The sequence below is a fragment of the Portunus trituberculatus genome, chromosome 48 (genome assembly GCF_017591435.1).
Source record: "Portunus trituberculatus isolate SZX2019 chromosome 48, ASM1759143v1, whole genome shotgun sequence".
Lineage (NCBI taxonomy): Eukaryota > Metazoa > Arthropoda > Malacostraca > Decapoda > Portunidae > Portunus > Portunus trituberculatus.
In genome coordinates this window covers 6547310-6573424 of record NC_059302.1, presented here as the reverse complement: position 1 = coordinate 6573424, position 26115 = coordinate 6547310, and the positions used below count along the sequence as shown (strand labels likewise).

The 26115-nt window shown below is 43.9% G+C and overlaps 1 protein-coding gene and 1 long non-coding RNA gene across 9 annotated transcripts in view; both read right to left on the bottom strand.

Annotated features, from left to right (window-relative positions):
- The window catches only part of LOC123498869, a 77099-nt gene extending 72025 nt beyond the window's left edge, over nucleotides 1-5074 (bottom strand). The window contains exon 1 of the long non-coding RNA XR_006672816.1: nucleotides 4940-5074. This is a non-coding gene — a long non-coding RNA (uncharacterized LOC123498869). The remainder of the gene's footprint in view (nucleotides 1-4939) is intronic.
- A 4028-nt stretch (nucleotides 5075-9102) lies between these two features.
- LOC123498391 (zinc finger protein rotund-like) overlaps nucleotides 9103-26115 on the bottom strand; it is a 538442-nt gene continuing 521429 nt past the window's right edge. For all 8 annotated transcript variants that reach the window (XM_045245490.1, XM_045245489.1, XM_045245493.1 and 5 more), the window contains one exon: nucleotides 9103-15254. In XM_045245490.1, the coding sequence (XP_045101425.1) occupies nucleotides 14253-15254 (1002 nt within the window). In that variant the 3' untranslated portion in view covers nucleotides 9103-14252. The remainder of the gene's footprint in view (nucleotides 15255-26115) is intronic.

Below are 26115 nucleotides of genomic sequence, written 5' to 3'. Positions count from 1 at the left end.
TTTTTTCCTTCTGTCCCTGTCTTAAAGGATGTTTTTTGGTAATGACCTATAATGTTTCACGCTCGAAAATTACACTTACTGGCCGTAGTGTTGAAGGCTGAGGAAACTTGAGAATCTCCTCCCTCTCCCCGACACTTGCCTCCTCCCTCACCACCTGCCCGGTAAAAGTGTATAATAAAGCTAATACCTAATTTCTTTTTTATAGCGTCTAGGAAACCGAATTGCAAGAACCTAATTATCAGGGCGAGTAAAAAGGTTAATGTAATTTTGGATTAACATTTTTGGAAGTATAGCCATTAGCTTTCTAGGAAGAACTTTATCAAGAGTATATCTGCTTCTCGCATTACGTCACACCTCGCCAACCTCTCACCATCACTGTTCTACACCTTCTATTCCTTCACTTGTAATATCACCTTCCTTTGCTACCTTCTACATCAATGTTCGCTCCTATCTCCCTCAGCCTGCTTTTCGACCAGTATCTTATTGGGAATCTGAACAACCAACACTTTGACATCATGCTTCTTCTGCACTTACTCGTTATAAAATGTACAGCCTTAAATGTTCTCACAGTGTTGAACCGCCTGCCATGATAAATAGTGTGTTCAGTGGTGAGAGGTCGAACGTGTGGCGTCACCGTGATCTTCAAGACGCCCGTCATTATGAAATGTCACCATTGCGTCAACTCGAAGGAAACATTCTCTCTCCATTTGTGCGCTGGAACAACCTTCGCCTTTTTAGATCGGTCACCTTTATAGCAAACTACACCGACGCCAAACACACTAACTATTATTATTATATTCGCAGCATTTGTTTTGTACAATAAACGTTCGCGTCACATTTACCTAAATCAACACACAAATATATAAGCAAATAAATAAATAAATATACAAATAATTTACCAGCAACATCATGTCGGCTACATCAATGGAGTAAAAAAACAGGAAATAAATACAATGACACGAGGAAACGCTGAGCAAAATAAACCATAAATATTACTTGTTTTGATTTCACGTGGTTACCTGCGTGTGTTGTTGCTTTTTTATGACAATTCTTTTTTGTTCTCTTCTGTGTGCTTGCTTCTTCTCTCTTCCTTACTGCTTTTGTCGTTGTCTGGTCAACTCTGCCTTCCCTCTGCCGCCCACTATTCCTCTCCCTCAACGGACAAGACCGTGCTTTCTTTACCTTGCATGCACTAGTCAGGCGTGTGGGAAGCAGCACGAGAGATGACAGTGCTGATGCAACAAATGATAGTGCTAAACTTGACCGTGACTAATGGCATTGTTGATTTACATTCTTCTGGGGACAACGGAGGAAGATTTCGTTACTCCGCGGCTCAGTGACTCGCGGCGTTTCCTGGAAAGATAAAACAATCGAAGAACAAACCCCTTGTGTCTCTCCGCCGTCCTGTTCCTCTCCGCCTCATCTCTTTGTGGAGGCAAATGATTACCAAGTGAAAATACCCTCATTTCCTCTGCTGCATGGACGAGAGTCAAAGCATTCATCGAAACTTTGAAGCGAAAATAAATGTTATTTCCATAGAAACAACTTCAGAATTGATAGCAAGTCAAACACGTAAAATTATAATTCTCTCTGGATTCGAAGCCAATCAGCGGATGAAAACCTGCAGGTGGCGACCTTAAAGAGCTTAATTCACTTAACTGATCCGACAAACAGGCCGAGAGAAAGCACTACAAATGGCGACAGAAATGCGCAAAAAGTTTTACAAATGGCGCATAAATTTCAGAGTAAATTCAAGGTAAGCAACTGGAGCACGGACTAAGTTAGGCTTTGTCGGCGCTCATCTTCATCTTGCTCTTTGGCTTTTTCTTTTACAACAAAGATGAGACTTAAAGTCGACTATGATATCCGCATTGAGACAACTTACAGTAACCCTTCCCTTCATCTAATAAAGCTTCACCGGTGATTAAAACGCAATAGTCACGCGTAAAATTCTCCATTTAATGATTTCCAAGAGTTTTTTTTTCCCATAGCCAGTGTCCTATCGACCGAGATGAAGAAATGAAAATAAGGTGATTCAATTGCTGTACGAAGAAATGAATCACTTACAGCTGCTCTCACGTACTTTCCTGGTCTTGCATTATGTTGCCAGTCATGTCATTTCAAGCCTTCCTGGTGTCGTCGCTGGATAAAGTTAACCAGACGCAGCGGAAATTATAAGAGAGAATGAATGAGATGAATGTAACCCCTACTTACAACATTTACTGGCGTTGTTTTCCTCTGTTAACATTCAGAACACTGTTTCATACATTTGCAAGAACAGCCAAGAAAGAAGGGAATATTTGAGGTTCCATTTGTCCTTAAAGGCTAAAGAACATGATCAATAGTGAGTGTGACCACACCTGATCTTCCTGTGTCAGCATTCAGAGCACTGAAAAATATGTTTGTATGGACACACAGGAAAAGAGAGAGAATGTGTGGTTACGATGTCTTGTAAAAACTTTGGAATTCATAAAAGTGAAGTGGTGAATGTGATACTTGCATGCAAATGAATACTTTCAATATGGTCTTCCTTTGTCAACATTAAGAGCAGTATCAAATATGTTTGAAAGCGCAGACAGAAAAGAAGAGAGAATGTGAGGCTAACCTAGTCTTTAAATGGAGTCTGAAGTACAAAACGGTGTCCAAGATATCGTTAGTGACCATGGAGAAAAAAATGTCAAACAGTGAAAGGAATGAATTAAAAGTATTTCCTCTTAGGTGAGACAAGATTCAGTTTATCCCCTTCACATTTCCATCTTGATAAATCAGGCAGTGTTAAATAGAATAAGAAAAAATACATATATTAGGTGGATATTTTCATTCCGTACACACGAGTCACAGATTTTATCTCATCATTAATCAACTTCACAAGCCAATAATAATAATTATTGCTCAGTCGTATAATTCTTGATCAAGATATAATAAATGGTTTGCGAAATAAAGATAAACAAATGGAATAGGCACCACACAAGTGGTTTCCTGTTTTCCTCCCTAGTTGGTCAGTCTCTGTTGTATATCATGTGAATAAAAATGATGCGACACTTAATGAATAGAAGGCTGCATGGGTGTAACTCAGAGCTCAGACATCGCGCCATTATTGCTTGCTGAATATGAAATTAAACATGATTGTTGAAGTCACAGATATCAACGCGGATTTTTACTGGTTTTGTTCTCTTTATTCTTGAATTCAAAGTCGCGACCGACAAACAAAGAAAAAAATGCAGATATATATATATATATATATATATATATATATATATATATATATATATATATATATATATATATATATATATATATATATATATATATATATATATATATATATATATATATATAGAGAGAGAGAGAGAGAGAGAGAGAGAGAGAGAGAGAGAGAGAGAATAAGTTAGGCGTAATGAACTATGCAACACCTTGACAGTTGGTGCGCCGTCATTCACCCAGCCCGCTGACTTGTTGAGTGGCAGGGCTGCTGCTGTACCCTGCTGCCTGCACTGCATTGATCTCGTTACAGCAGTCACTACATAACCACTCTTCCTGGTTTTACTAATATGCAAAAACGTGAGTTTTGACATGGCAGTAATATGATTCATTAATGTCAAGAAACATTATAATCAGGAAGTGCTTCAGGCGACTCTGATGGATTTACATCATTAACTTTCGCTCTTGCAAGAAAGATCACATGGCTGCGAATATTATTTACGTATTTAATGCATATGGTTTTTGTAAACAAAGGGAAGTGAAAAATGCTCATAATATGGTATTATTGCTATAGTACATTGAAAACAATTAGCACCTCAATAAGGAATAATGTATCAGTGTCGATATTTTCTTTTTTTCCACGCTAAGAAATGTACGGACAAGAACTGCAATGTTGAAAATACTTCCCTCGCTAAGGGAAAAGTGTGTAAGCAAGAAATAATTTTATTCTTCGTTGGTAAGTTCTAACCAATTCCTAATGTCAAATCCGGTGTATGATAGATGATGCACCGAGGTGTTTTTCATTCCAAAACTATAATCTGTCATGCTGTTACGTCTCCAGTAATCAGCTTAAAGGCGTACTTCCATCAAATATCACACTCACTACGTATAGAAATGTGCTATTTCTCACTCATCACTCTGGATCAGAGAAGATCAAACTAGTTGCGTGATTGCTGCGTGAAAGACGTGCAATTGGAAGGGAGTGATTCCTACAGCGTGTATTAGGAATTAATATTGTCCTTTAGCCTAGTTATATACATATTATGGAAGGTGTATACGTATAATCTGGGCTGGGAGGGTAGCAGTCAGGTAGTGTAAATCTCGTCTTGCTTTTAATAATTTCATTTCGTTTTTCACCCCAATCATAACATAAGATGTTCCTGCACCAAAGCGAGTCACATGTATTACCGTTTCCATTCTCTCTAGGTAATATATTAAGAATATTGAGAACATGACGCTAGTGTGTACGCAATGCTGGCTAGATGAATGGGCGGCAAGGACCAGAGCCTCAGGGGAGGGAACAGCTAGTTAGGATGAGGGATGAAGCATTATGCATTCGGTACCAAACTCGAATCAGCTTCACCCTGACCGATCCGTTTTCTTTCTCAGATCTTATTTTTGCGTTCATGTTTTATTTGCTCGTTTGAAAATAATAAAAAAGTTACGTTTGTTATCGAAATACTAATGTATCAACAGTAACAAAAAAATAAATGACATTGGTAATTGGTAATAATTTTCTCTACAATTGAATAATGAAACACAAGTGCACATAAATGAGCTGTTGATGCAGACAATGGGCCTTATCATCACTAAAGCCATACTTTTTCAAACCTGAAACTCACATTACTTCATATGCTCGCTAACCACCATCTCTGTTCCCAACTCGTATGCCGAGAATAATGACACGGACCTACACAACATTGCCTTCTCTTACACTATACACAAGTATGCTTCTCACCTCACATAAAAGAACAATGCACATGGTCGATGTTAAGGTTCTCCTCGTGGTCGCTGAAGCCTCCCAGGATCCTTCATGCTGTATCTGTAGGCTTATTTCTCACTCAGTAAGGAAACACGTGTACTCTTACCCAAGGTGGGGCCTCCTCTGTCCACGGCTTCCACGGCCTATCAGGGTCGCCTGGAGAGCCATCTGTCGCCCGTCAGTGTAGTGATTGATTAAAGAAAACGGTATTTACCATATATTTTCCTCGCTTTCCGGTGTTTGACTGACAGTCTATGTAGTATGACGTGATTATTTTACCGGACTTAATCATTTTTTGGCACACCATGATAGAATTCTGGAAACGAAGCTAAAAAAATAATAAATGAAATAAAAAGAATATCCGACATGGAAAATTGAAATCTAACATACATGACATGGCACACCAATGGGGTTCTGTAATTCCATCTGATATTTTTTTAAACGAACTCCCTGCGTGCAGCCTCAGCACCACCAAACTGGCGCGCTCATCATGGTGGCTCTTGGTTTGCTTTTTGTTTTCAGATTGGCTTATCATGTCTTCATTGTTTACATGTTTCATTTCATGTTCATTGAGTCACTAAACCTCCTGGGGATTTATTATAACTGTTTGCCATTACTACTTGCTATGCTGTGTGTCTATTATCACTTGTTTTGATAAATATTGATGGTATAATATAAAGAATATACTAAAATGACATTCCATTTGATGGGTTTAAAATTTATTTAGAAGCAACATATGTATACAGGTATTCAGTAATCTTCAATAGTCTACCGAAATATTTTTATCTTAAACCCAACGCATTCAAAGAAAAAAAAAATCGGAGGAATACTTGTAAAATATCTTCCCTATGTAGACAATATCAATCACTGCTAAAATACGTAAATGAACACCTCTAGATTAGTGAGAGAGTCGGCTCTATCATCTACTAATGGAGAAGGGGGAAGGGTCTCTGTCAGACGAATATTTTTTTTTCTTTAAGGAACCAATACAACTGTTGGACTCTAGGACAAAGCGCCGCCGCGGAACATGAGCTCAGGTCAGCCATGCCTCGCGAGCCCTGCAACGCCGCGCTCACAGGGCACTACAGGCACAGTGCCATACCCACTAGGTCACCGCCAAGACCCTGCCACACTACCGAGGTGACATTTGAACTCCTTGACAAAAGTCCTCATCACCACCTTGCCTTCCCTCTGAATCAACACCAAACTGTGCTGTGGAGCAAGATCACTGTCACCAGCTGCAGATGCCAGTAAACAACAAGGAGAAATTACCGTAGCGCATGTAACATTAATCAATTGATGACTCCCAGTGACTCTTTACTGTCGCTTGATTTTGTATACATTCAACTAGAGTGCGTGGCTGAGGGAATTTCTGGATTTATAAGGGACCTTTGTGTTGGACTCCTTGAAGGTGTTCATGACGTGCCTCAGTAGTCGTGTATGCAGTGAGTGTGCCCCCGTGTGATCTGCGAGCGAGTGGCACCAGGGCGGGGAGGCACTGGCAGTGGGGTCATGTTCGTGGTCAGTACGACAGAAGAGCGCTGTGGAGACTCGTCGGTAACTAACAGAAATAAGGAACCACTTAGATATTACAATATTTTCTCATGCTTTCACGCTCTCTCATTCACTCTCACACGACAGTATAAACATTCAGAGACTGATCACCAGGTCAGGAAGACGGGAAGTCGGGAAGTCACCCACCTGTGCACTATATTATGACAGGCTCTATTATGTGTTAGGAGTGTCACTAATCAAGACTTACACTACTATATCTGACACTGCGACTTAAAAACGTAGATGACATACCAATGCTATACCAATACAGTATGTACTTTAAAGTGAAATAATGTTGTATATTTTCACCTATTAATTTTGATATGTAATCATCGTATACCTTCAGTTGTACGGGGAGCACCAGCAGGGGTGAGTGACTGCTCAGACTTGAGGCGCTACTGATTCCTGACCTGCTTGAGTTGTAGCTCCGAATTCCCACACAGCAACTTCGTCATCAATGTCCCAGTCGCAAACAAAGATTTTCAAAAGGGGAAAAACAAATCAGCCTGGGGTTAGGTGAGGTTCGGGCGGCGTGGGCAGTCGGGGCCGCGACAATAACACATCCACATGGCAGCAACACATGACGCTTGGGTCAGCCTTACCGTTCGTTTTCTCACAGATCACTTTGAGACAACTTTACTAAGCGTGGGCCAACCAAAAGGTTACTGGTTCTTGGTGCAGGTGCCACGAGACAAATAGACACTCTGAGAAGGTTCAGAGGTGAATGAATGCAGGCATTTAACATTTCCTTTTTTAGGGAAACTAGTTGGCTCGAATTGTCGAGTGAGAAAGCGAACGCTTGAGTCTTACATGGAGCCTAACACAGGCTCGTAGTCCATTCAACATCACACGGAAAATGAGGCTTACGACAAATAAGGTGGAAATCCAAGTCATTACCAGATGCCTACGACTATGTATGTACCAAGTGTTTGTTGAAAGATAAAGGTATCCTCTATATGAGACGGCTACTGATCCAGCAATGACTTGAGTCCGTTTCTTCTGTCTGCGTGGGGTAATATTTTTTATAGCAAAGGTAAAGGAGTCGCACGTGGGAGTCTGAGGAGGCCTTGATCTCCCTTCTATTGGATTATGCCAAGGCCTGCCGGGCGTCGAATGCTCTATATCTCTATTTTTAAATCATCAGGTTGTAGAGATTTTGCTTCTACGTCTGGCAGGCCACAGTTGTTGACGCTATGGCAGTGAGGGACATAATGAAAAGGTCACTAACAATAACTCTTAACACCTTAATCGTTATAATTCTGTATAAGAGGGAGAGAGGGTATATCGTTGAGGACAATATTCACTATCATAGGAACTTTGGTCAGACATTGTTTGGTAGTTGATTCTATAAATGATATTCGTATAAAATATAGGGCAAATAAACTCCTGGAGCATTTGTCGGCTGCGGAGTCTTGCTAATATTTTCGTAGTAGCCATGTGCAAATTTTGTGGGTCCAACATACCTAGTCACCAGTGTAGTACAACCATACTTATCACAGTACCGCGTATACCAAAATATTCTCCTTTAGTTCGGCGATCTCCGTCACTCGTGCTAAGCTACCCAGCCATGCATAGTTCACAGACCAGCACCATAGTTGTTTCCTATGAAAAATAAATCAGCAAAACCAAAAGACAGAAAATAAATGGTGGAAGGAAAAAAAATCAAACCAAAAAATACATGGGTGATTTTAATTATTCTAAAAACACATATTAAAATTAAAGGAAATAAAGAGTGTAAAATAGTAAGAACTGAGATAGAGAGAAAGACAGAAACGCCTATGGGATGACCTGAACGCTATGGTAATTATAATTTTAATAGTAATGACAATAAACCATGTTCCCAATCCTACCAGGAAGAAAAAAATAAATTCCAACAAAAATAAAGAACAAAGTAGCAAGACCTCTAATGGCACACCTACGTACAGACGGTGCTATAATGTACAGTCACTGCCGCACCTGTGCCCTCTAGTGGTGATAATCATGGTACAGTGATATAATAGTGATAAACAGGATAACAAGGGTAAATATACAGCATCAAATAATAATAATAATAATAATAATAATAATAATAATAATAATAATAATAATAATAATAATAATAATAATAATAATAATAATAATAATAATAATAATAATAATAATAATAATAGTAATAATAATAATAATAATTATTATTATTATAATAATAACAATAACAATGGTAATGATGATAATAATGATAATAAAAAAATAATAATAATAATGATAATAGAAATAATAATAATAATAATAATAATAATAATAATAATAATAATAATAATAATAATAATAATAATAATAATAATAATAATAGTTATGATAATAATGACATTAATAATATGACAATAATAATAATAATAATAATAATAATAATAATAATAATAATAATAATAATAATAATAATAACAATAAAGGTAAACCTCTACTCAGAATCCTACACTGAGATTTGTTATTCAAATCAGTTACAATTATTGTTATGCTCTAAAAGGCCCCTTATTTCCGTTTATTTTTGTATTACATGGCATCTTTGCAGAATTTCATGTACTATTTGAGTCTTAATCTTTTCCTTTTCAAGAATATAATTAACAAAAAAACCCTCATCAACACAATAAACAGTTAATGCTTACAAGACTGAACAAACATAATTGTACAGAAACGACAACAGCTCCACCATTCTTAACCCTTCAGGAACACAAGAGTTAATAGAACTATATTACAATACATTCAGTGCGCATAACTTGCAGCCCAGCTCGTCCCCGTGCTCGAGGTTGTCTCCACCGTGGTATCATCCCCTTTAACATAACACTATGTATATAACGAGGTTGCGCTATCACAAATTTGATAGAGGGATAGATATATATAGAAAAAAAAACTATGGTCACTACGAATATTACTACAAGGAGATGTGATTTTAAAAACAACTTCCATCCTTTCATCTGCAAACAAGCATCGACCAAGCGGGGCACACAAAGGGCAGAAGAGCAATAAAATATAACGAATAAAAATGGTCTATAACTACAGAAAATGGGAAGTGGCATCCCAGGCAACACTGAGCGTGTCTGTTTCACGCACAAGCGAGATACACGAGGGTGGAGGTAGTAGTGGGGTGGGTACAGAGTCAATAATAGAATAAAATACCCTGTAAAAATGGTCCCCAGCGACGGGGGGAGGGGGGACGTGCGGACTTAGCCAAGTGTCATGGATACTGGAGGTGAGAGCGTCGACACTGCACCACCCGACTCTTGTGTCAAGAAAATAATCCTGGGTCTGTGCTCATTGAGAAAGATCCTTCCACCAATTAACATGTTAAATCTAAGCTTAATCTTACTCGGCCTACTTTGTACTACACTCCACTACCGCAGTAGGGCAACGAAACCATTTGTAATCTTTCTCAACAGCCTAAAAGGGTGAGGACTGTTTTCGCCCTCACCTTTTGACAACGGAAACGTGTGAAACGACGGTAAACTCGGTACTAAAATGCAACATCTGGATAACAAATGATAACCAACCAGGAACGGGGACGCAGCACCATAGCAAACATTTTTTTTTTCTTTCAGTGTAAGTTAAGTTCCAGATACTGGGCAGCGTGAGAACGCACGTACTGCTCACTGCTCGCGGTGTCCTTGGTGTAACTTGAGTAATACCCTCAGTCTGGCCTGTCAATCTAGTTTGCCCGAGCTTATGCACATCAAGCGATTACCTCTTTTTATCTGTTTAACAATTTTATTTATTTATTTATCTAATTTTCATCTGAATGGCATCAGATGCCCTGATCATAGACTCACTAGAACTGTCAACAACTGTGTGACCGGGAGAATTTAGGCAGCTGCTACTGGCGCCGCCAGGAGTCTATGCGATGTGCACCCGTTTACACCTCAGCGGTATTTCGAGGTCGTCGAGAGCTGACTGTGCGGCGAGGTGGACCAAGCCTTAGAACTAAGCTTAGGCAATTTAGACAGCGTTACACACTGTAGGTAGTGAGAAATAACCTGAAACAAGCAAAGGACGCACATGATCTCTGGCTGCTGCTCCGTTCAGCACACCAGTCCCCTTCAAGCTCAAGTAGTCACACCTCACGAGGCGCCCCTTTTAGTCTGAATGTGTCAGTAACAAAACATTACTGTGACGACTCCTATAAACCATAACGTAACTATGTATTTCATTCGCAAAAAGAAATATTTCAAGTACTCTGTCACAGTGAATTATGAACGAACGGACTCAAAGCTGGATACACAAACGTCACGCTGGGAGCCGCGCCTAGGCGGGCAAGAGGCTGAAGTATGATTTACCCCAGTCCGGGCTGCCGAAATGATGGCCGGTGGTAAAGGCCATGGCCAAGCCGCCAAAACTTAAGACAGCTGGGAAGACAAGGTACGCAGCAAAGGAGGTTATATGAAGGATATAAAAAAGTAGAGAGGGAGAGGGTCGGACACATACACAGGGCTACAAGCAGACACAGACACATCATTGGCAAGGAGAGGGGACAACACAGGCTGAATTCACAGGGTTGACACCGATTGTTTTGACTCAACAAAAAAAGCTCTTGAAGGTTTCAGTTAAGCCATGCACGCAGCGATCACCCATACTGCGAGGACGAGCGGGTGAGCCTTGCTAGTCCAGAGCCTTAGATCGAACGTGAGAGGTAATAATAAAAAAAAAAAAAAAAAAAATAGGGAGTGAAAAATTGAAGTGGTTTGCAAGGGAAGGAATGAAAAGAGAAGGGCCCTTATCAGGAAATAGCTCGAATGATGCAAAGGCCAAACAAAAAAAGTATTTTATACAGAAAGATCTCGTCTTGGAAGCCACTAAGTGTCCATTGTGTAATGTTTTTACTGTTCCTTCAACCTGCAGTTATGAAATCTATGTTTTCAAGTATTTTTATAAGCCTGCAGGAACCTAACCGTTAATACAACTGAAATTACATAATTTTGCTTTATTCATCGGGCGTGTACGACCTGGACAACAAGGGTGCGGTGGGTGACTGAGGGCGAGGAGGGTTGGTTAGGAAGCTTTCGCACTTCTACTATGAGCTTCCGGGTTCCCTCAGGGTTCAAGAAAGCCCTGAGGGATGGATTGCTCATTCCGCTGAATGCTCTGCAGTGTTACAGGATGGACATCCAAGAGAGTCCAACTGAGGCTCTGGACTTTTAGCTTTACAGAGGCTCCCCAGAAAGAGGAACTCTGGTGCCCGACTCAACCACCGCGGCCACGACTTGCAAGGCGGGGCGGGGCCGGCTGGGCTCCCGTCCCCCTCACAAGACCAATGGGCTGGGCTGGCCAGATCGAGTACGAGAACCCCCCTCAAGTGTGACTTGTGAGCCGTTTATAACAGTCAACACTTCAGTTAACAATAACACAAACATTCTTAACGTGCCAAACGAACAAGTAGCTATGTTGAGCAAACACATTTTGATGTAAAGTTTCACTTACAATAATATCATCTGGGGAGGTTGGACTTTCACTGCGGCTACTGTACAAAATATCACTCATGACTCACATTCTAAGGGCCGTATGGAAGATCCGGAAGGCTGTGGCAGAGCTGGCTAATGTGCTAATTTATCGGAGTAAATCTTGTATTTCAATGAGCTAAAATTCCGCTGCTAGCCTCCCATCAGAATAATGCAGTGAGAAACTTTGACATGTTGGCGCGGCTCAGCCTCAGCGCGTGTCCACAATGCGGCCCCAAGGATGCTGTTGCCTACCACAGCGCGGCGGTGGGCAAGAGTACATTGTCTCCCAACTCTCCTTCAACGCACTCACACATCCACTCGGACAACTTTTTTTTTTTTTAAGCCATCTTTGTCTATGAACATCACGTTATTTTTTCGTAATATATACGACAGAAGATGTTGCTAGTCTATTTATCCATGCAAATATATAGAAAAAAACGAACCAACATTATCCTATTATTTCACTCCCTATAGTCGTAAGTACAAAAAGGAAACAGAGTAACGAGTCGTTATTAGCTATGTACCCTACTAAGTACTTTTTTTCATAACCTTCTACCCATGCATAATACAGAACTTTTGCAGCATACAAAAGTAGTGTCCTTAGATTCTGAAGTCAAAGTGTTAAGTACCTGTAAGTGTTGGCGGAAGAATGTAGATTATCGGGAAGTGCTGTTTACTGTAACACGTGGAGTTTTGATGCTTGGCCCCTGATTGCCTTTACAAAGTCGACTCAAGTGAGGTCTGAGAATTGAACATCATGAGATGTGAACCCCTGGCAGGATTCACCAGAAATCTACAGTCTTCCGAATGCCGAGCCGTCAAATCGGTCTCAAACACTGGTTTGGTCGGAGAAAAAATAAATCAATAGACTAACAGTATCTAAAGTGAGTCTTTAAAAAACACATATTTTTGAGTCTGCCAGAAGCTCTTCTTAAGACCCATGTTTCATTATGGGGAATCTGCAACTACTAGAGACTTCAGACTTTATCTGATGCACACACGAGACAAACGTAGAAATAATCGTATACTTCCTGGATGGAGGAGGTTAGCACTGCCCGCGAGTTTCGCAGGACAGTCATCGTGGGCAACGAGGTTTAGGGTTAAGAGTCCTTGTCCAAGCAGTAGGGACTCTGGGGGGAGGGGGAGACCTTGCCAGACGCCAGGGCCGAGAGACCCGAGGACAGGGGGCCAACTGGCAGAAACTTTGTAAGGTACTGAAAAAAATGTAATCTGGAACCGTCTATACTCTTAGAGGTAGAACATATTAGAAAAAAAAAACTATACTGGCGTCCCGGCGTGTTCAGTGAGACATGTAAAATACATTATCACAAGGGACAGAAGATGCTCTGGTTTGTGAATAATATGGTGCCGGTGGCCGGGTCCAACCGCTGCCACTGAGCAAGTCCGGACGCTTGGTGGAAAAGAGCAACAAGTGACAAGTAATAGAGAACTAAATATATGAAAATACAACATTGTTGTAGAAAATCCCGTATAGTGTTTGAGAGTAAATTAAATTGTTTTGTGCTACAGTTAAAGGAAAAAAATGTTGGGGAATTCTATGGGTTTCGATGGATGGTGGAAGGCACCATAACTAGTAACAGTATTGCTTGTTTAGCTATCACGATATCGGAGAGTTGCTCACTGTAACAGTGAAGAGGAACGTGAACTGTATTCTGGTGGGTTTGTACGGGACAGCACTCGGCTGCTGTTTGTTGCTGTAGGTGCTGTTGGTGCTACAAGTGGGAGTCCAGAGCTCCACTACCACCACCTCGCCTTAACTCCACTCGTCCCCATCCCTCTCCAGTTCCTCACACCTCCACAACCGTACCGGCCAGTCCTTAACTGTACCAATCTTCACAAACATACGTGAGAAGCAGTTCCTGCGACATGCTTGTCGTTATGCGTTTTAGTGTGGTTATTGCACATTTACACTAACGTTTCCCTGCTAAGCGAGCGTTCCTTAGAGTCAGGCGACTTGTCTTTCAGACCTCGTCCAGCTATCACCAGGCACGTATCACAACTCGTCACTGGGCTCTCGCTGGGAGTGGTGGCCACAGCTGCTTCTGCTGCTGCTGCTGCCAGGCGGCGCCCTCTCCCGTGCCCCTGCCCCGTGCCATCAATACCCTGTATTCAGCCCCTCCTACTGGCTCGGTCCACACGCTGCGGCCCCAGCACCGTAGGGAAGCGCCTGAGTCGCAGGCCGCCGGACGCGGCCCACTCCCAGTCGACGTCGGGGCCTGGTTGAGGCCCGCGCTCCACTCTACACACTATTGAGTAACACCCTTGTCCTTGAGGAGCAGGTCGGAGCTCATAGTGGGCTGGTGGGCATAATTACGGATCTGGTGGAGTGAGATGAGCTGGTTGGGGAACTGATTGGGTTTGACGTCCATGGAGGGCATCTGTGTGTGCGTCTTGGGAAAACTGATGGGCTCGTAGGGGAAGTAGCGCTGTGAAGATGACGCCATGGACAGCTGTGTGCCGCCACTGATGGGCAACATACTCGTCTGGATCGGTGTGAATGCTGACGACGTTTTGGTGGCAATAGCGTCGTAGGACATGTTGGAAGCTGGCATGTGGGCGGGGGTGTGGCGGAGCTCCTCGGGGCGGTGGTCAAGGTGCTCGCGGGAAACCAGGTGGCGTGTGGGATCTAGAGAATTTTGAAGACAAGTCTCCGACATGCGGCTGTCCATGGCTTCAAGGGCGGTGGAGTCTGGCTTGGACCAATATGGGTTATCCTGTCGAATGCCATGGGCTGTGAGGGAAGGCCTCTTGTCTGGTCGTTCAGCATGTTTCTGCATATGCTTCTGCAGATAAGTCTCCTGGGTGTAGCTTTTGCCGCAATACTGGCAAATATGGGTCTTGAGATGTTTGCTCTCCTTATGTTTGGGAATGTGCTCCAAGAGGGAGGCCTCGTCCGCAAAGCACTTGTAACAAGAATTACACTTGTATGGCTTGTCAGTCTGATGACATCGGGAATGGCTCTGTAAGTTGGACAACTGGCTGAAAGCCTTGTTACATCCCGGATGGCGGCACTTGTAAGGCTTGTCGCCCGTATGGGTGCGAATGTGCTGCTGAAGATGAGAGAGTTGCGTAAACTTGCGCTGGCAAATCTCACAGCGGTAGGGCTTGATTCCCAGATGGATGCGTGTGTGCTGGGACAAGTACGAGGAGTTGGCAAAGGCTTTGGAACACTGAGAACACTTGTAAGGCTTGGCCTCTCTCATATGGATTTGGGTATGGAGTTGCAAGTCTGCTTTGCTCCCAAATATCTGTGGAAGAGAAAGAAAAATGTTATTAAACAGCTGGTCTTTCAAATTATGAATGAAAAACTAATATCATATTCACTATACTAAAGTGTGCATTACCATGTGTTGCTTATGTCCCTCCTCACAAGCCAATATTAAAAGATGTTTTTTTTTTCTCTCTCTGTCTTCTTTTAACGCAATATAGTGTCGCCTACAAGCCACGCTGAATCCTTCTAAAGCTCAGGACAATAGTAAATCCAGCTCAACAAAAGACTTCGTTTACCTGCCATAGGATAGATGAATACATTAAAACAGCAGTCTCTAATTTGTCCTTGAGAAGCTTGCTATTAGCGGTCTGGTTTACAAATTAAAAATACCCTAATGCTTACCTACAAAATGACTCCATAAACGCTAAACGCCTGCTTTGTAATGTTATGACTGTAATTACCAACAATGAAACCATTTATATGCTGAACGACCGCCAGTCGCCGCGTGTGCTGGGCGGGTGAGCAGAGGTGGACGAGTTCACTATTACCACCACGGAACACCTCGCTCACACTCGGGCCAGCACAGCGCTTGATCGCTGGCTGGTAAATGTCATGAACCAACCAAAACGACAGAAGTTTCCATGTAAAAGAACGAAACACTTGATATCCTAGCTGAATTAGTGAGTTATTTCTAAAATCCATTCAACTGTAATCATATACACGCAAGGAATGCGCAGGAAGAGTTAAAGTCCTCAGTTAAAAGTCATTAGTAATAAAGATAATAAAAAAAAAAAAATTGTCAGTCACTGCCCCGTCCCCGTCCTGTGTCTGCCCTCTGCCCCTTTAATGGCCGCCCCTCAAATGCAATATCTCCCACCATTCCCGCCCATTAGATAATAAAAAACCGTTAGGAAGCTGCCGACAAATCCATATCCGTCGTGGTTTCTCGAGGGTTAGACGCCCAGCCTGACCCACCGCCGCCCACCCCGCTACCCATCCCCTGCCCACCGTGTCCACCCCTTTATTCCTCCTCACCCCTTAGGTCTACTTGCCCCACCCAGCCCCATCCTCCCATGATCCATAGCTTCCGACTGCCTGATTCCACTTTATCTGTCTGTCCGTCTGTCTGTCTGTCTAACTGTCTGTCCGTCTGTCTATCTAACTGTCTGTCTCTCTCTCTCTCTCTCTCTCTCGAATCTAAGTACTTTACGTTATTTTCATTCATTCTGTGTGTGTGTGTGTGTGTGTGTGTGTGTGTGTGTGTGTGTGCGTGTGTGTGTAATTCACTGTTTGATCTGCTGCAGTCTATGACGAGACAGCCAGACGTTACCCTACGGAACGAGCTCAGAGGTCATTATTTCCGATCTTGGGATAGGTCTGAGACCAGGCACACACCACACACCGGGACAACAAGGTCACAACTCCTCGATTTACATCCCGTACCTACTCACTGCTAGGTGAACAGGGGCTACACGTGAAAGGAGACACACCCAAATATCTCCACCCGGCCGGAGAATCGAACCCCGTCCTCTGGCTTGTGAAGCCAGCGCTCTAACCACTGAGCTACCGGGCCGTGTGTGTGTGTGTGTGTGTGTGTGTGTGTGTGTGTGTGTGTGTGTGTAATAATAATAATAATAATAAACGGTTTATTAATTAGGCAATGTGTGTGTGTGTGTGTGTGCGCGCGCGTGTGTGTGTGTCACCATTGCAGTCTCCTACCCTATGGGTGCGGCCCGGAGTCACCTGAGACTTGCCCGGAGGTAAAAATAACAAAGACAAGGTGCCTAGACCGAAAAATTTCCCCCATACAGAGACAGGAAGAGAGGCAAAGAGAGAAAAGAATGGCACGGGAGGAGGAGGAGAAAGAGGAGGAGGAGGAGAAAGAGGAGGAGGAGGAGGAGTAGGAGGAAGGGAGAGTCGGATACAGGAAGGATAACTTTAAATCCGAGATGAAAAATGGGGTGAGCGAGACCCACGTGGTCAGCCCATAATGTTCAGCTGTTCCCCCCGCCACATCAAAACCCCCTGTGTAAATAAAGGCCAGAAGGAGCGTAGGCCGCCACGATGACACCCTGGGGATAAGGACACTTACGCTCCCTGTGCTAAAGGGTCAAAAGCTGCGCTAGGTTGAGGGTGAAGGTTACGCCCATTAAGGAAAAAAAGAACTACCGTAGGCCGTCCCTCTGATGACGATGCCAGATGATGTGCACCGTTTTTTTTTTTTCACTAGTGGACCATGGCACTGTACAGTTTCTCATTACTTTGATTTACCTGATGTACAGTGATTCCCTTAAGTACGTTTTCTGCATCATCACTCAGGAAGCACTACGTTATTAATTTAGTTTTTCATACCGGCACTTAAAAAAAATAAAAAACGGTAGTGCTTGGGGCGAGGAAAGATGAGAGGAGAGGGGTGAGGGAGGCAACGAGAGGGATGAGAGGAGGAAAGAGACTGAAGGCGACCCCCTGTACAGCTGCCACGGCCAGTGTGTTGACGTACCTGTCCATCCAACCTCAACAGATTCCCACATAAATTATTGACTAAAAAAGGCTGCAACAATGGCTAAATGCCGCACATAAAGAGGAATTGTACAAAGGCAGTTCAGTCGAGCCCCATCATGCGGATGAAGTGAAAAGGGCATGAGAGAGAGAGAGAGAGAGAGAGAGAGAGAGAGAGAGAGAGAGAGAGAGAGAGAGAGAAGGGTTGCAGACAAAACATAAACACAGAAATTAAATAAACTGATAACTAACATTTATCCTCATACAGTAAAAGTAATACTCTTATGTATTAGTCATCCTTCCCATAAAAAAGTCAAGTACGTAGTACTACATAAAAAAAAAAAAAAACATTTATCACGAGTAAAAAACATTTGAACGATAAAAATATATAAATCCTGAAAGAGCTTTAATCTGTATATAAACTAAGAGGTCAAATTAAGGAGACTTTTATCTACTCTTTTTTTTCTCGCTTCACAGAAGGCAACATGAAGAACGGGTTGCTCATATAAGGGGCGGCGCAGCGTTCCCGGGACGGCGGCGGCGGGACGGCAGGGCCGCCTGGGTGCAATAAGGCGGATTGATCAGGATTGAAAAGCTGCTTAGGGTTCTATAGTCGCCTCACTGAAGGTCAATATAAGAGAACGTGTGTGTGTGTTATTCACCACGGTCATCTGCTGGTCACCCAGTGTGTGTGTGTGTGTGTGTGTGTGTGTGTGTGTGTGTGTGTGTGTGTGTGTGTGTGTGTGTGTAAAGTCGTGACAAAGGCTATAAAAAACATCATAGGTCTTTGAAATTAGAGGAGTAAGGATATATGTGAGAAATTAGACATATCACGTACATATTATACAGAAAAAAAAAAAACCTTTTTCACAATGAAGAACAACAGTGACTACGTTATCAATACATTCGTAATTTTACAGGTAAAAAAAAACGGCTTTGATATAAAAAATAAATACATTACACGCAACTAAATACTCTTCTTAACACAAAACTAAAGCACAGCATTCCAGCATTTCCAAAACACCAACACTTGTAACATTCCGGGAATACTGTACTGTAAAGACTGACCCACGGAGATCCGCCCATAAAAAGAAAAAAAAAAGAAAAAAATCCAAAAGAAAGGTGACGGCGTTCCTCAAGTCCCACGGTCCATCACTGTTTCCCACTTCAGAAAGTTCCCATGCGGATTCCAAAGAAAAAAAAATGTCTAAAAGAATACAGTGCTAAAAAATGTGGGTTCCCAGGAAAGGGATAGATCTCTGGAATTGGTCAGAGGGATGAAGAGAGGAATGGGAGGGGGTTAAGAGGTGAAGAGGGGAGAGAGCAGAAGGAAAGCTGTGAGGTGTGGGGAGAAATAAAAGGGTATAGCGACGCAGACTGAACGACTGAAGGGGACCTGGAAAGAGAACGGGGCAGAGGGGAGAAGGGAGGGAGAGTGGGAGGGAGGCAGGGACGTGAAGAGGCAAAAGGTGGTGCTGGAGAGGCAAAGAGGCGATAGTGGATGCTTGAAAAAAAAGAGCGAGGCAAGGGGTGCAGCAAGAAAGAGACTACGAAGAGTGGCATCACAACAAGTAAGAAAAATAGGAAGGGTCCGCATATATGATCGCGCCGAGTGACCTGGGAATGGATGGCGAGGCGCAGCGCAACACAGGGAGGTACGGGGCTAAAAAGGCGAAGTGTAGCATACTGTCGAGGGAAAGGGAAGGGTATAGGCCAGCCAGGCGGGGTGAAAAGGGCAACAGGAGAAAGAGAGGGAAGATCAATGGGCATAATAGTGTGCGGGGAGTGATCAGAGAGGAGCACTGGACAGGAAGAAGATAAAAGAGGCAGCACACAGAGTAAAGGAAGGCGGAAGAAAGGAGGAATGGAAAAGGGACTCAGCAAAAATAAACAAATAGAACAAGGGAAATAGACGAAAACGAGAAAATGGAACGAAGAACTGAAGGACACGAAGATGAATGAGAGGTGGACATCGGGAGGAAGGGAAAGAAGGAGGAGAGAAGGACGGATAGGAGAGGTCAGGCTGGAGGAAGAAGGGTGAGAGGGAGGGAAGGAGGGAAGCAGGTACTGAGCCGCGTCAATGGGTAATCGTAGAAGGCCAGAGAGATGCTCATTGTGACTGCCTGCCTGCCCGAGCGAGACACAACCCAGCCATGACAGTCCGGCCGTGCGTGAGAAGGAACACACACACACACACACACACACACACACACACACACACACACACACACACACACACACACACACACTGTCAGTATACAAATTACATCCAGAGAATCAATTACTACAAAGAGAGAGAGAGAGAGAGAGAGAGAGAGAGAGAGAGAGAGAGAGAGAGAGAGAGAGAGAGAGAGAGAATAACAGTGTCCCTCTTGCTTTAACTTTCCAAACAACCGTAAAAAAGTCGCGGAAGGAAGGATAAAGGACGTGAAAGGGGGAGAGAGTGATAGAGGGATGGAGGGTAGGGAGGGAGAGAAGGGAGAGAGAGAGGGAGAGGTGGCGGGTCGTCACGGTAATCCCTGATGGTGAATGGAATAACTGACACAGGTGGACGCGGTCTCTGGCTCAACGTGATGATGATGATGATGATGATGATGATGATGATGATGATGATGATGATGATGATGATGATGATGATGGTAGTGATGATGATGATAATGTAATGCTAGTGATGAACAGGACAATAGTAAAGACTGTGGTGGAAACGCTTATAATAACGGTGATAATAATGACGGAAATGAAAAAAAAATAATATGAATAAAATGTATATTCTACTACTATAATGATGAGAGAAATGATTAAAGCCCCCTGAAAACTTACGTGAGTTCTCGAAATCTGTGGAGATAAAGCGGGAAAGAATTACACACTACTCTCAATCCTCATAATCATTGTTATTTTTGCGTCACACATGAATACATAGGAAAAACAAACACTAGGGGAACCAGTCTATAGCGAGGACGTCTGCTGTATTGCGCACCACACCACTAACAATAAATTAAGTATGGGAAGGGATAGAACAGAGCAAGATTCCCCCGTCCCCCACTTTTTCCTCTCCTCTTTTCCTCATCACTCTCAACTTTATACCCTCCTCTTTTTTTTCCACACGTGAAGTTATTTCCTCCACCAGCACCATCACCACCTACTCCTCCTCCTACTCCTCCTCCTCTTCCCCAGTGCACGTACGACACTGCGCTGTAAATCTCCCTCCCTTGTTAGCATACCATTACAGTGACAGAGACGAAGTTTATCACGACGTAATAACGAAGTCCTATACAGGTACTCAACGCCGTGCAGTAAAACATGTTTATTGCCCCACTTCTGCCGCTCAGCTGAGACGTGACCGCCGCGTACAACTGCCCTGACGGAGAAGGAGGAGAAGGAGGAGAAGGAGGAGAAGGAGGAGGAGGAGAAGGAGGAGGAGAAGGAGGAGGAAGAGGAGGAAGAGGAAGGAGAGAGGAGGTGGGGAGGGACGCATGGTAAGGAGGCAGTCAAGGAAAGGTGAGAGGTTGCTGGGTAAGTATAAAAAACAGCATGAAGTGTGGAGTTTGAAGGTAAGGAGGTGGAGGGAGGGACTCATTGCTGAAGGTCCGACGGTGGTGACAGTGGTGGGAATTATACACTCGTGGATAATTTGTCTCTGTCTACTGATAACAACAAGGAAGCTGATTTGGAAAAGGAAATATTCTTGTAAAGTGAACGTGTTTTATAAGGAGGCAAAGGGCGGGTAAGGTGCATGTGGTAAGTGAATTTATAATGATATCTGTAAATTAATGTAAGTGTATACGTACTTGCTTATTTCTTGGCATGAGTAATGACCATGTTTGTGTTCTAGATGTCAATTATTGTTCGTTTTACGCCTTCAAATATATTCCTTCATCTTTGCAGGTAAAGAAAAAAAATGAATACAACTTCTCTTCCTCTTCCTTCTTCTTCTCTTTTTCTTCCTCCTCCTCCTCATCTTTACACACAAACTTCCTGTCTTCTTCTTAAAAAAAAAAAAACATTCGGAAGTGAGGATTACATTTGCACGTCGTGACTAATTTCCTGTTTTTTTAATTCTCTCTCATTCTCTCTCTCTCTCTCTCTCTCTCTCTCTCTCTCTCTCTCTCTCTCTCTCTCTCTCTCTCTCTCTCTCTCTCTCTCACCACCTGCCTGCCCGTTAGCTTCGGCGGCCCGCACTACAATCCTTGCCAAAAGAGGAAGTGAGAAGAAAACCATTATTCGATTTCGTTGTCTTGCACATTTCTTATCTTTTTTTTTTTTTTTTTTTTTTTTTACCACCGAGTGAGTAAATGGAGTATATAGCTTGTTTCATGTTTACTATTTTCTTGCGGCAAAAGAACCCGTCCCTTCAACAGTTACACGCACCTACGGACCTTCATGTATATTCGTGGTATGAATAAATCAGACGTTGGCGGCGGAAGAAAGAGAGACAGACAGACAGCGAACTTAAAATATTCTTCTAATTATCCTGTGGTGGTGGAGAGTAACGAAGGAGTAAGAATAAGAAGATGACGAAAAGAAAGAAGAAGAGGAGGAGAAGGAGAGGAGAGGAGTGGATTGGTGTTGTAATTGTAATGATGTGGTGATGGTGGCTGTGGTGGCGGTGGCTGTGATAATGGTGGCAGTGGTGAGCTAAAGGGAAGGAGTAAGACGGTAAGGGCGGGAAGAGAAGGACCAACGCCCTCGCTAACTCAACCTTAAACAAGCCATCAGCCACGCCGCCACACACCATAGATGCCAACACAGCTCGTTCCCTTGAATGCTAATGTCAGACCACCAAGCTGAGCCACTGTGGAGGGCAGAGCCGCCGCGGGGGGAGAGGGTTCGAAATGGTGTGATTAATGAGGCAAGTGGACTGAGCCAGACCCGAGCCAGGACGCAACCCTCCTCTCTCCCAGCCCCGCACGTTCACTCATGGGAATAATGACGTGCTTCTCGCACATTTCCCGTGTGTGCGGGGGAGTAAAACAGTCGCCAAACAGCTCTCTCTCTCTCTCTCTCTTGAAGGGGAAGCGGGGCGGCTGCTTTCGGGACCCGTCGACACAACAGACCTCGGGATCCAGTTTGAGCAGCGGTGGGAGAGGCGTATGAAGGTACGTAATGGATCTCACTGGATGACCTCAATATTATACACTCTCAACTCCCACCAGCCACGCTAGCTGGCCACCAAAGGCCCACTCCCGGCGGCTGGGACACGAGGGATGCACCGACGGCCGCCCACCTTGTTTCAAAAGTGTTACAAAAGCCATCTTAATTTTATTTCGTCCACGCCATACAGGTGGAAAAAAAGGGCGCACTTGGCAACCTCGACATGCTCGCCCCGCGGCACAAGTTGCAAATCGGATGCCACAGTGCACGACAAGTTCCCCGCCCCACCCTCTCCACTCCGCTCCCACTCCTCACTACCATCTAGAGCACTCTCTTGCACTCCTTCTCCCGCTCTCACAAGCTACTGGCTTCCCTTCATCCTCTGCGCCAACCACACGCCCACCACGCCCATGTGACTCATGACACACCTGTTTTTTTTGGTTAACTGGCGAGCGGGAGGGATGGCGTGTAGGGATACCAGGGTTGGTGGGTCAAGGCGCCTTCTCACATACATCTTAGCTGACTTCTCCCCACCCTGCAGCAAGAACACGCCAGGAACCCAATTTGAGAAAGATGTGCTCGGCCGCAGCTCCTCTTATGGCCTTTAGGAGGGAATGTGAATGTGAATGTGAATGTGTGTGTGTGTGTGTGTGTGTGTGTGTGTGTGTGTGTGTGTGTGTGTGTGTGTGTGTGTGTGTGTGTGTGTGTGTATGCATTGCTGATACACATTGTTCTGAACGTAAATAAATTCCAGTGGTGGACGCACGAAGTAGATAAATCACTAAATCAGTCACTATAGTCCTCGTATACAATGAGAGACCGAGAATCAAGGATGTTATCTTTACATAATTTAACCGAGACATTTGATAGTGATTCTCTCTCTCTCTCTCTCTCTCTCTCTCTCTCTCTCTCTGCCTTTCAGGGTGGGAGATAAGGACCCGCACGACTTTCACTCCGCGCAGCTGCCGGACCTGTAAATGTTTCACTCCTCACAGATTAGACGATAAATGTCGCTCTGAATTATTCTTCTTCACACTAGGAAGCATTTTTCATTCTTAAGGAATGGTATTCCTTTTCATCACGACACACTCCTCCGGCAGCAGTATGCATGAAATAATCAAGCTATAAGAAGGAAACAGGGGAAAATAAATACACGTAATTCCATCTATTTTTTCATGCTGAAATTTAATCCACCACAGTCATTTTTTTTCTATCTTATCCGCCCGGCAGCAAAGATTACAGAGGAAAGCGCTTGGGAGGTCGAAAAACTAGTGGTGAGTGTTGCCACGGACAACTGTGTATATATAAGCGGCCTCGGGACCCGCCCTCACGCCAGGGGCAGCCGCATAAGGTCTGGCTGGCCTAGCGATTGCCTGCTGGCTTTCGCAACTCATCGCCCAAGCAGGAAGGGTGACTGTAGGCTGCACGTATGCCTGCCTTCCTGGACCACGCTGGGGTTTGTGGGAGTGATGGACGACAGGAAATAAAAGGAGAAGAAGGAGTAGGAGTAATAGACGAGCAAAGGATGGAGGATGGTAGGAAAAGGAAAGCGGTAAGAGGCAGGGAGAGCAAACCAGGAATGATATACATGCCAGTTGTAATTGTTGTCTGAGTCCTATGATTTATACACGCCGGGGTGGAATAAATAACAGAGCACCATAACAAACCTCTTTAATATGGACGCCTCCCGTCGCTGCGCAGCTCGCATTAATATCACTTACAACAGCACAACACCCTATGAACTTAAACACACGAACCACAACTGACCGGTCTTTTAACCCGGACAGAGGGCGACGAGCTTCAATAGCGACAAGCAACTGACGTGCGTAGAGATAGGCGAAATGTGCACAGAGGCAGGTGGTGTAAGGAAGTGCTGGTAGGCGTATACTGAGCGCCGTCCCCGTCAGCTGGGCAGTAGGAGGAGATGTCGCAGATGGTCATACATTTTTTCAACCGCTATCAGGCGCCCTGTGATCGGACTATTACCCTGCTACTATAGGCGGCCTTTTATACGCGGGACAGAGGTCTGATTAGCTAAGAGGCTAAGAGAGAATAAACTAATTTGCTCTGGGGAGAGAGGTAGCAGCCAGATGGTGTTCTAAAGCTCATTAAACCATCGGGGAGGAGAGACAGGACCCCGTGGCGTCTGTGGTCTGTGCACGACTGCTGTGGTCGCTTCCGGGGTGTTACGCACCTTTATTAGCAGTGTCGGAAACAGTGAGTCACCAGTACAGCTACATCAAGCGTAATAAATAAAGAGGACACTGCCATTACCCAGGAAAGCGTGTCATGAGTTCTAGCATAATGACACAAGACACTAGAGGTAACTGTAGTGAGAAATACGCCATCACTTCCCCTTTTTGGCTGTGTCATCATCATCATCGACCCCGGGAGTATTGCTAATTTTAGGCGAGAAGAAAGAGTCATAAACTAAACCTGACAAAATTAAAAAAAAGAAAGAAAAGAAAATGGTTGCATCGTTCATAAAAGCACATCACTACGATGGTCTGAGACACGGAACACGAGTTTTGGTGAGAATATTTCTACCACATTTCCCTTGAGTCGTCGCCCCGTTCAAGCGACAGAGGGAGAAGCGGTGGCCAGTCGAGGGGAAGCAAAAGGCTATAATCCACGTCGCTCTCTCCTGACGTGCTGTTATCTGTCCTTCCCGTGACCAATACAAAATTAGGAGGCCAGTTTTCCTCCCACAGACAATGGGCCCCCTAACCTAACCCTGCTCCTCCCCGCCGCTCCAAGACTCAACATGAACACTCTTCTCTGCACCAACGTCCCTTTTAGATCGCCCACACTTTCTTTTTGTAATGCACTTATGATGATGACGCCGACCTATGTTTTCTTCCCTTATTTGTTCAGAGAGAGAGAGAGAGAGAGAGAGAGAGAGAGAGAGAGAGAGAGAGAGAGAGAGAGAGAACGATAAGAATGAACATTAACGAGATCACAACAAAAAAATATAACGAAGAGAAAAGACTAGCAACAATAATGAGAGGAAATTATATGAATACAGTGACATTCTTCTATATCTCCTGCCAAAGCAAGTGACTCAAACCGTTTCTCTTTTCTGTCTCTAACCCGCCTAGCACTAGCACTGAAGACCCGAGGCGACATCATCGCGGTTCCAACCTCTCCCACCACTCATCACATATGCCGAGTGTCGTACCAGCTTCGCATTCCAGCCTCCTCTCAACCCCTGCCGGCGCGCAAGGTAGCGTGGTGTCCCTGATGACAGGTGAGCGTCGTGAGCACTTCCGGAGCATACAAATCACAGGTTGAGATGATTACTTGCCCAC